This window comes from Anopheles coluzzii, chromosome 2, assembly GCF_943734685.1.
Source record: "Anopheles coluzzii chromosome 2, AcolN3, whole genome shotgun sequence".
Lineage (NCBI taxonomy): Eukaryota > Metazoa > Arthropoda > Insecta > Diptera > Culicidae > Anopheles > Anopheles coluzzii.
The window spans coordinates 59666727-59678363 of NC_064670.1; the positions used below are offsets into that span (position 1 = coordinate 59666727).

General features: G+C 43.8%; 1 protein-coding gene across 1 annotated transcript; it reads right to left on the bottom strand.

Moving 5' to 3' along the window:
- Positions 1-241: 241 nt before the first annotated feature.
- Positions 242-11281, bottom strand: LOC120952979 (uncharacterized). Its single transcript, XM_049610995.1, has 4 exons — positions 11209-11281; positions 11009-11140; positions 2122-10952; positions 242-871 (listed from the first exon to the last, which is right to left on the bottom strand). The coding sequence occupies exons 3-4, from the start codon at positions 4960-4962 to the stop codon at positions 242-244; spliced, it is 3471 nt and encodes a 1156-aa protein (XP_049466952.1). The 5' UTR covers positions 4963-10952; positions 11009-11140; positions 11209-11281.
- Between the last annotated feature and the right edge of the window lie 356 nt (positions 11282-11637).

The window sequence follows — 11637 nt, forward strand, 5'->3', positions numbered from 1 at the left end:
TTTCGACGCGCATATTGACATGCAATCTCAATACCTTAAATTGCTCCCACAATGCACTCTTTTTTAAACACTGCTGGATAACCTGTGCATCTGTACCTTTCGGGACGATTGGAAGAATCTGTCGAAAATCGCCACAGAGTAGCAAGACCTTACCGCCAAACGGCCTATGCACACCCACGATGCCTTGTAGAGTACGGTCGACAGCTTCAAGAGCGTAGCGACTGCTCATCGAGGCTTCGTCTCAGACGATGAGTGCTGCTTGCCGCATCAGGTTCGCAAGGGATGATTGTACGGGTATATTACACGTACTGTTTTCGTCAAGTGCCAGAGGTAACTTAAAGGTCGAGTGCACCGTTTTACCTCCCGTCAAGAGTAACGCTGCGATACCACTTGAGGCTGCAGCAAGGGCAATCTTTGACTGGCGGCGCGTATAAGCCAGAATCTTCTCTAGAAGGAATGATTTTCCGGTACCATCTGGTCCATCCAAGAAGAACAGTTTGCGATGTTCTTCGGGTAAGCCTTCGAATTCCGATTCGTGACGATCCACCGCTGCTGTTACGACATCGTATACCAAACGCTGTTCGACATTTAGCAGATGCAACGATGCTAGTGTTTCGTCAAGCGTGTTGATGGAGTACGAACGCTCCGCATCTATGTGAATGTTGACACTGGTTTGATCGGACAGTAGTTGATCTATTGGTATAAATTGGTGAAAATCGGCTAACTGTGGCATACCCGAGATGCTGGTGAGCGTTTTTGATGGTGTGCTTTCCCGTAAGTATTTTTCGATTAGACGGAAAGCCTGAAACTGTTCCAGTGCACGCAGTATACGATTTTGATCAGATTCTTCCGATGTGTAGCGGTCACGATGCTGCCAATGAAATTCTTCGCACAGATGATCCACGTATGTGTCGCATAGGCGGCGAGGATTCTGTGCCAATCCTTGAGAAAGGATACTTACTTACTTACTTATCCGGCGCTACAACCGCTTTGCGGTCTTGGCCTGCCTCAGGAGTGTCCGAAACCGCTCACGGTCTCGCGCCTTCGTCTGCCAGTCCGTTATCTCGGCCTTAATGGCGGACGCCTCCACGCTATCTTGCCACCTCAATTTGGGCCTACCACGCCTCGTCTGTCCTTGTGGACGGCCTAAAAAGACTTTACGGGCTGGGTCGTCCGTTTCCATGCGTACAACATGGCCAGCCCACCGGAGCCTGGAGAGCTTAATACGCTGTACGACAGTGAGGTCGCCGTACATCTCGTATAGCTCGTCATTATAGCGGCTCCTCCATTGTCCTTCCACAAAAAAGGATAACTGCAAACAAATTGCGCAACTGGGAAGGCATTTGAAATGTGACGGCTTCTTGCATGGCCCGATTCCATTCGAGATCGTCTTGAAATAGTCCAGCCATTGTTGCTGCTTCTTGGTAGCTCGCAAACACAGTTCCGTCGACAGTCCGCAGGTCCTCGAATGAAGTTTGCTACCTTTGCGGTAGCACAGCAACAATCGTAGGCAATACCGTTCCATTTGTGACATAGGTCGAATGGCGATTCAGGCAACGAAACTGGTGCCGGTGAGCACGAACAGGAAGAGGAAGATGTCATTTGCTACGACAAAGCAAAGTCCTTCTTCGACAACATTTCGTGCGAGGCGGTCGAGCGCGCGAAGGGAAAGCAGCAGCGTACGGATTGGCGCCAGGAGCGCAAACTGAACACGGAAACATTCGGCGTCGGGTCGACCAGACGCGGCGGATACAACCGACGAGGTGGTTACTTCCACCGTGCCATCAACTACCATCGTGGAGGAAACAACTATCGCGGTGGTAACAATCCCGGTGGTAACAAACGGAAACCGCAACAATCAGTTGAACGGTGGCAACGGCATGTCGCATAACCGATCGGGCGGACAGCCATTCGACCAACCACGATACAGAACTCTCTAATGCGTGGGACCCATTGCATTCCTGGTCCGTCGTACCATGGCAATCGATGAGTGGGTTTATCAAACCGATAGTAAGTTGGGACTTCTTGGTACGTTAGATTCCGTGCGCCAGGATCATTTGCTGCCAGCTGGAAAAAGCGCGTTAACATGGTATGATGACCTCGTTCTAACACAGAATTTACATTTTCGTTTGGCTGGAACGTGATACGATGTTGGTGTTCCAGATGTATGGGCAATTGAACGACGGTCACCGTTTTGGCCTGCATCTCAAAACCAAATATAACCCACATAGCTTGAGAGGCTGAGATGTATCGTGCATCCTGATACTGTTGAATTTCATCGCATGACTGCGTGTCAGTGGAAAATGCTACATGGTCGCAACCCTTAAACAAATACTTTTTCAAGTATTTTATACTGGCCACCGATGCGCATATTTCCACATTAATGTGGCAGTTATACTTATGGCAAAGCCATGGATTGTATGGCACCACATACCGGTTGTCCAATTCCACTCCCTTAACGACGACTTTGCGTCCATCGTTGCGGCGACGATACACGGGATATCCGTCCTCGGCCTGACGCGTTTCCTTGGTATACTGCTTAGGGAACCGCTTCGAACAAACGCCATCCTTCATGCAAGGTGCTTGAGGATTCGATCTACCGCAAGGTCCATGCATCATACACTTGCTCACTGTTTCGTATAACTCCTCGTTCGCTTGGTCCGGAATTTCAGCCGAAACCAAACGGTCGTAATCTGCCGCCGACCGTGGTTTGTCCGTGTCACCGAGGATTATCAAACAGTGTGCATGCGGTAGGCCATGCTTTTGGAATTCAATAACGTGTATTTGCGCAATCTCGAGTCCCAGCACTCCTGCCGACAGATCTTCAAAAATAGCTTTTAATTTTAAACGAAAAACACGCACTGTAAGGTCAGGACGATCTGCGGCTTGCTGCCTTGGAAGAAGAGCCTCCGTCACTTCCGGCCATTTGGGATTGCAAGTGACCGTTATAAACAGGTCAGGCTTTCCGATCGCTCGCACAATCGCCATTGAATCTTGATATTGTGCCCGCATGAATCGGTCGCCGCCGGGGAAAGATGGTGCGAGAATAATACGCGTTCCTGCCTGGCCAAGGTTTCTGTGATTTCCAATTGGTTCGCCATGTAGTTGCTGGTCTGCTAGTCCAGCGAAGTCTATAATGCCAGAGTAGGCATCAGCACGCAGCTGGGCTTGATGGTCGCGATGATATTTAAGCCGCTGTTCTTCTATTTTGCAGCACTGATCAACTGCGTATTGCTGCATCAGTCGACCAGCACGATGTATAAGGGACATTTCTCCTGCCCGTGTGCACATCCGATAGGCGGCGTACTCGCGAAGATTAATCTGTCGGAAAGATCTCGTAGGCTGCTCGTTTATCACGTCAGCTGATTCTTCAACAGCGGAGCGATTTTCACGCGCAGAATGAGTGTTATCTTTTCGTGCTGCCTTCGGAATGTCGAACGTCCATCCAACCTCACCGTAAGGATGTAGAAGAGGGAAATGCATCGCATCATATAATTGGTGTGTCTCGTACACTCGAATGAGGCCACCAGTACTGCGACTCTGCAAAATAATATCGCGAGGCTTTCCAGCGTTGTTTGAAATAAATATATCACCAATCTCATCGGCTGTTGGGCGGTTGTACCGACGCAGATCCAAACCTGGCAAACGTGCGTGAATATGCAACTGCACATCTTCTTGTTGTGTCATCCTTTCGTAAGCATGTTGGAAAAGGCGTGCCAGTTCGTTGTGCTGATCTAATATCTGCTGAAGTGTCGCTACAATCAATCGATCCATTTTGTTGCTTCTTGCCACACGTGCTTCGATTACTCCGTTTCGTTGCTCTTCAGCGGAAGAATCGTGAAAGTAGAGCTGTGCGTACTGTGGCGCTCGTCCTGGAAGTTGGCCAAGCATACCAATCCGATGGCAAAGGGCGCCTTGTACACGATACGTATACACACCTCGACCATCAGCGACTGTTCGATCCTGGCGCACTTGATCATGTGCTCGCAACGATGCACCCATTGAAGTGAATGCAAAGGCGTTGTTATACGTTCGGATGTTTTGCATGAATCGTGAGTTTGTAAACAATTCGCATAATTCACGGGGAGGCTCGGCAAATGGTGGTAGAATCACTTGGCCTCCGTTGCAGCAGAGAGTGCCAGTCTCACCAAACCACTTCTCCGCCGCACAGTATGGACATGGTTCACGGACTCCCAGATAATGACGTTGAGGTTGGATGTAGGCATCATGATATCCCAGGCCTTGCCTTAGAGTTCTTGTGCCATGTCGTCGGATTAGTCGTTGTCGTCGAATTGTTTCCCACCGTTGTCTTAATGGAATCTGGATATCAATAATGCTGGTTTCCATGGAAACAGGCCTACTGGACCGATTAGTCTGTCGCACGGAAGGCACTGAATTTGGGACCGATAAAGCTCGTCGACGACGATAGTAGGTGGCTTGATATTTGCGTTTCAATCGTGTCGTCCGTTCTGCAGGAGTTTCTTCTTCCGGGGTGGCGTACCGTGCCATCCACGCAATTGTAGATGACATCTCAACAGTGGATGCGGTCGCTTCTAAATCAATCCCTGTTTGAGTGAGATGGACTGTATTCGTTACAGGTACATTATTTTCGGTGGTATCGATGTTAACTGGTCTTGTTTGAGGTTGTTCCGAACCGTTTATACCACTGGTTAGATTATGAGCATGTTGCGCATCTCGATAACGGTTAGAAGTTCCAACAGGGGGAGTGGCATGTACCGCCATTGTTTCAGTCGGCATCGTATGGACTTTCGCGGACCGATGGCGATGTCTGTACTTAGCTTGACGTTTGCGGTTTAATCTTGCCTTTTTATCTGCTAGGGTCTCGTTAGGCGGAGTTGCATATCGAGCAAGCCATGCTGGTGTTAGTGGCTCCACTTCTAGATGCATAGGAAAATTATTATCTAGTTGTTCTTCAAAACTGCTCATTATTTCTAAAATCATAAGTAATAATTGTCATTGTTGTTAAACTATTTCGGAAAATTGTACCTTTTACTCACCTATATGGGAATGAATTAGTAAATGCTTAAAGAAAATGGATTTTTTCGTTATGCCACAAATAGTTTTTTACCGCTATACTGCTTCTAGTCGACAAAAAAACAAAAATTCCGCGACAACGTTGGTGACACTGAAGCTTTTGTTTTGTCAAACCGTTCACGGTTTCACGCAAAAGTATGGCTTACTTTGATCGTTATGTTGCGAAACTCGATCACTGGGTAAAAATACAAACTCAAAGCAAATACGTTTGTCCCTTTCTTTTGTTCTGCATCTAAAACGTATATTTGGAAAAAAAGCTCGCCAAAAATTTGTTACGTATTTTTTTTTTTTTTGGAAACCACGAAACAGCGTTCAACTATGAAATTCTGACTGTAATTTGTATCGTGCTTTCCTTACTCCTCGAAACACTCTAAACCAAGTCGGCGTCGCGTTTTCCGTAACTAAAGTGGTTGTCATTGTATGGATGTAAAGTAAGCAAAAAACATCCAAGCTACCGCTGGAAAGTAACGCTGATCAGCCTTTACTAGAATTTTATAATAGAGATAAATCAAGCCATTTCTTCAATATAACTTCTCTTCGTCTTCTTTGGCTCAACAACCGTTCTCGGTCTAGGCCTGCCTTTACCTCTTGTGGGTTTGGCTTTCAGTGACTATTTGATTTCCCCCCATAGCAGGATAGTCAATCCTACGTATGGCGGTACGGTCTATTCGGGGCTTGAACCCATGATGGGCATGTTGTTAAGTCGTACGAGTTGACGACTGTACTACGAGACCGGCCTTCAATATAACACGGTAACATTATTTAAAGTTATTTTACAAACAATTATTATAACAATTCAGACTAAATTAAAAGATTTTTTAGTTTATACCACACAAGGCCAATATTGATATTGTTGATGTTGTTCTCTTGTCCATAGTGTCTGTGTTTATGTCGCTGCTGTCACACCACAATCGCGCGCAAATGAACAAAATCTAAACATACAGAACATCTAACGAGTTAAATTGCGTGCGTTATTGCGATAATCTAGTGGTTTCTAGCCTTGATTTTATCAAAATTAGGATGGACCAATCATTCTCGAAGCGTATTCGGCTCAACTCATATTTGTTTCGTACCCGTAACCGTATAGTGGAGCAAGACCAGCTAGAAGAAAATAATATCAGTGAAAGAGAAAATGGTATGATGAAAATCATGAAGTTTGCTTGTACTTTTTATTAAACATGGTTTATTTTGCTTTAAAGATAACCCTACGGACAAAGAGCGGGATATTTTATCATGGTGTGTGTAAAAACCTAGAGTTAAGCGGAGAATCGGTGTGAAATACACGGAGGCGAGAGCGCGTTTTGGTTTCGACACAGTTTTGGCACTAACACAGTTACACATGTGGAAATGTGTGCGTTCACTTTCCGCCAGTGCGCTCAGTTTGATCTGCTCGTAGCGCTGTGCTGATGTCGGTGTCTCGCTTGCACTGCTGCACCGAAAGTTCCTCTGTGTGCTCTCGTTCTTGCTACCACACGAAATCGTCAGTACAGCTCAAGGATCGGCAGCGAGCGGCCGCACGTGCGTCAGCCTAAGTCCTGGACGATTGATGTTATGATTTTGTAAAGTGTTCAAGTGTTCAAGTGTTGTGCGAATTCAAATGAAGCTGCGCGAATGATTCGTAATGCATGTTATGTACATCGCGCAGCTTCATTTCGTACCTTTTTACAGTAATCAACGTGTACAAAAGGATCTACACAGATATTCGGCCATTTCAACGTTTGCATCGATGGAGCGAGCAATTTTATTTTAGTCAAATATTGTGTATCAACTTACGTAAATGTGTGAAATCGTGTAAAGTTAAAATGTAAATGTTTCAATAAAGTGATGAAAAAAAGATCTACGCGTGTTTGTTTTTTTGTTTAGCTTTACATAACAAAAAAATACGCAGCGAGTGTGAGCGATCGCTGAACGAAAGAAACGCACACAGCGCAACACGAAAGAAACAAACTCAAGCACACGAAAGGATGCTCGCGCATGGGCGCGAGCATTGAGAGAGCGCACCGTGTATTTTGTATGGGAGCGGGAGAGAACCGCCCTACGGACAAAGAGCGGCTAATTTTTATCATGGTGTGCGTAAAAACCTAGAGTTAAGCCGATGGAAGATTTCCTAGGCTTAAAAAAGGGGGCGGGAACGGGTAGCACGGTTCTCTCCCGCTCCCATACATAATACACGGTGCGCTCTCTCAATGCTCGTGCCCATGCGCGAGCATCCTTTCGTGTGCTTGTGTTTGTTTCTTTCGTGTTGCGCTGTGTGCGTTTCTTTCGTATTTTTTTGTTATGTAAAGCTAAACAAAAACACAAACACGCGTAGATCTTTTTTTCATCACTTTATTGAAACATTTACATTTTAACTTTACACGATTTCACACATTTACGTAAGTTGATACACAATATTTGAATAAAATAAAATTGATCGCTCCATCGATGCAAACGTTGAAATGGCCAAATATCTGTGTAGATCCTTTTGAACACGTTGATTACTGTAAAAGGTACGAAATAAAGCTGCACGATGTACATAACATGCATTACGAATCATTCGCGCAGCTTCATTTGAATTCGCACAACACTTGAACACTTGAACACTTTACAAAATCATAACAACAATCGTCCAGGACTTAGGCTGACGCACGTGCGGCCGCTCGCTGCCGATCCTTGAGCTGTACTGACGATTTCGTGTGGTAGCAAGAACGAGAGCACACAGAGGAACTTTCGGTGCAGCAGTGCAAGCGAGACACCGACATCAGCACAGCGCTGCGAGCAGATCAAACTGAGCGCACTGGCGGAAAGTAAACGCACACATGTCCACATGTGTAACTGTGTTAGTGCCAAAACTGTGTCGAAACCAAAACGCGCTCTCGCCTCCGTGTATTTCACACCGATTCTCCGCTTAACTCTAGGTTTTTACACACACCATGATAAAATATCCCGCTCGTTGTTTGTAGGGCCGTGCTACCCGTTCCCGCCCCCTTTTTTAAGCCTAGGAAATCTTCCATCGGCTTAACTCTAGGTTTTTACGCACACCATGATAAAAATTAGCCGCTCTTTGTCCGTAGGGAATGCACATACGCCAGATGTTGGTGCTACATCCTCAGACGACAGTTTTCTTGTGGAACATGATTATGTTGAAGATGATCATGAAACTACTGAATACGCTGAGGAAGAAGAGGCTGTAATCGATTATCTCGAAAGCTCTGACGAGGAACAAGAAACATCAAACGAACCATTCTCCGTAAAAGAAGCTATTCAAACGTGGGCTATGTCTACAAATCAAACATATGATTCCATCGAACAAATCATGGGTATAATCGGTAAAGTAAGTTCTTGCAAATTGCTAAAAGATGCTAGAACTTTGCTAAAAATCAACCGCAATCGCTCTTCGGAAATTATTACCGTGCAAGGTGGACAGTATTGGTATCGTGGGATTCAAAATTGCTTCACCAACGAGTTAAGGTAATATTTCTGGATGTAAACAAATTCATTCTCATGTATAAGTATTACATATCGTTATGTTTTCTAATTTGTAGCGATGTAAACTTTGAAGCTGATAAAACAATTTTACTAAACGTGTCAATAGACGGATTGCCGATTGCCAAAAGCAACAATCTACAATTTTTACCTATTTTTAACCTATTTTTAACATTCATGGAATGCCGGAAATACCAGTCATGCCAATTTCAATATATTGTGGAGCAACAAAACCAGCCAGCATAGAACAATTTCTCCGACCTTTTGTAGATGAGGTTAATTTTCTCACAAAAAATGGTGTGTTTGTAAAAAACAAGAAGTTTAACATCAAATTACGTGCTATTATCGCCAATTCTCCTTCAAGAGCTTTTATAAAAGGTAACTATTCAAATAAAATAATATTCAAAAGCATTAGGGTAACAAATTTTGAACAACAATTTTTCTTTTTCAAAAGGTGTTGCTTATTTCAACTCGTTAGATGGCTGCTTAAAGTGCACTTCGAAAAGAAAATACATCAATGGAAGAAACGCGTACTCGGACACCGCTGGCCCAGATAGAACACATGAAGGTTTCAAAAACCGAGCTTACGGTGATCATCAAAAACTAGATTCACCTCTTTTGGATTTATATGAGTTTGACATCATCATACAAATGATTGTGGCAGATTCTCTGCATTTGATAGATTTAGGTATAACAAAAAGAATGCTGATGGCCTGGATGTTTGGTATGTTGGTGTAAGAAAAAAATTAACACCTACACAAATCAACTTTGGAAAAATGTTTTGATTCTTTGGTCCGTGGGTGAAACTCCATGACATGTTCCTATAAATTTAAAAATCTGAACAACGCTTTCATAATTTGAAAAACAAACTTAATCTGGTCCTAATCCTGTCCAGTGTGTTACAAAATCCTTTTTGAATATAATGTCCATGCTATCATGGAGTCTAGCTTCTGAACTGTCGGTCGGCAGCTTTGTATCTAAAAATTCCATTTTTTTTTTAACTCTGTTTCCCCCAATCTTTCCTCCATTCCCTACAAACAACAAGCGGGATATTTTATCATGGTGTGTGTAAAAACCTAGAGTTAAGCGGAGAATCGGTGTGAAATACACGGAGGCGAGAGCGCGTTTTGGTTTCGACACAGTTTTGGCACTAACACAGTTACACATGTGGACATGTGTGCGTTTACTTTCCGCCAGTGCGCTCAGTTTGATCTGCTCGCAGCGCTGTGCTGATGTCGGTGTCTCGCTTGCACTGCTGCACCGAAAGTTCCTCTGTGTGCTCTCGTTCTTGCTACCACACGAAATCGTCAGTACAGCTCAAGGATCGGCAACGAGCGGCCGCACGTGCGTCAGCCTAAGTCCTGGACGATTGTTGTTATGATTTTGTAAAGTGTTCAAGTGTTCAAGTGTTGTGCGAATTCAAATGAAGCTGCGCGAATGATTCGTAATGCATGTTATGTACATCGCGCAGCTTCATTTCGTACCTTTTTACAGTAATCAACGTGTACAAAAGGATCTACACAGATATTCGGCCATTTCAACGTTTGCATCGATGGAGCGATCAATTTTATTTTAGTCAAATATTGTGTATCAACTTACGTAAATGTGTGAAATCGTGTAAAGTTAAAATGTAAATGTTTCAATAAAGTGATGAAAAAAAGATCTACGCGTGTTTGTGTTTTTGTTTAGCTTTACATAACAAAAAAATACCAAAGAAACGCACACAGCGCAACACGAAAGAAACAAACACAAGCACACGAAAGGATGCTCGCGCATGGGCACGAGCATTGAGAGAGCGCACCGTGTATTATGTATGGGAGCGGGAGAGAACCGTGCTACCCGTTCCCGCCCCCTTTTTTAAGCCTAGGAAATCTTCCATCGGCTTAACTCTAGGTTTTTACGCAAACCATGATAAAAATTAGCCGCTCTTTGTCCGTAGGGTTCGATCTAGTTCTTCTCTGATCCCCACCGTTTCCCATTCAAACGACGATTCCGCAACAAATCCTGGCCGTGGAATCAATTTGTCGGATAAAATATCTAACTGTGCTCTTATTAATTTCTGCTGCTTCCATATCCAGCATTTTCTTATGATACATGTCTGCCTGTCTTTGTTTCTCCCTCTGCATGGTGTCTAATTTTTCTAGTATGGCATCTAATCCCACGTTCTGTCCACTAGAAAAATCCGTTTGCGTTGCCATTGAAGCAGTAGATGAAAGGGCTGAAAATAAACGTTCATATAGTATTTTACAGCAAATAATATAATAATATACGTTTAGGTTTTCGTTGACTAGCACCCGAAGTTGATGCAGTTGTTTCCATAAACGAGAAGTGATCCAAAGAAGAACGAACTACCATCGATGTGGACGGTACATTGTCTACCATTGCATTATTCGTACGAGAAACCGGCTTGCGTTTATCGCTTGATACAGTTTCTAGAAATATTTGTTAACTATAGTTCTTGTTATAACACTCTAAAACACTTTCTCACGTTTTGACGATGAAGCATTCTCGCGAGCCATGTTTTGACTTCCAGTATGGATAGACACTGACGATAACGATGAAAGCTCATTCAATAATTGCGGATGAAGCATTGTGGTAGGTGTGGTGTTGTTTATTGAATCTGAAAATGTATGCAATTTCATGTTAATGATTATGATTTTTAACAAAACATATTTAATAAAAACTTACTATTATTGTTTAACGGGAGCAATTTGTATTCTCCATTTTTAATCGACACAAGTAGCTTGGGTCGTTTGGCGCTAAGGATAAACAAAAAAAAGATGAAGGTGTGAAAAAAGTCACATCTTTCATTGCACGGTAAAACACACCTGTCCATGTTGGAAGTATCACGTTTATAAAACGTTGTGAGCTGAAACAGATAATCGTGACACCGTGGCTCCGGCTGTACACGCAGGAACAGGTTCCCTCACGCTTGTTCCATGCAGGAGTTCTAAACAATTGGAATTGCCTCAGCACACAAGCACTAACACAGAAAAAGTTCTAAATAAACCAACACCGGCCTTACAAACAAAAGGAGCGTGTGTGCAGCGGAGATGAGATGAAGAGGAGTAGAAGAAGAAAACACAACCTAACCGAACCAAAGAATAGCCGAACTGT

Bases quoted from the DNA above. Each gene is read 5' to 3' on its own strand.
- LOC120952979 (XM_049610995.1), bottom strand. From the start codon at position 4,962: ATGATTTTAGAAATAATGAGCAGTTTTGAAGAACAACTAGATAATAAT. The intron at 872-2,121 runs GTAAATTCTGTG...TTTCATTGGCAG, and splicing joins CGTTCCAGCCAAACGAAAAT to CATCGTGACCGCTACACATC.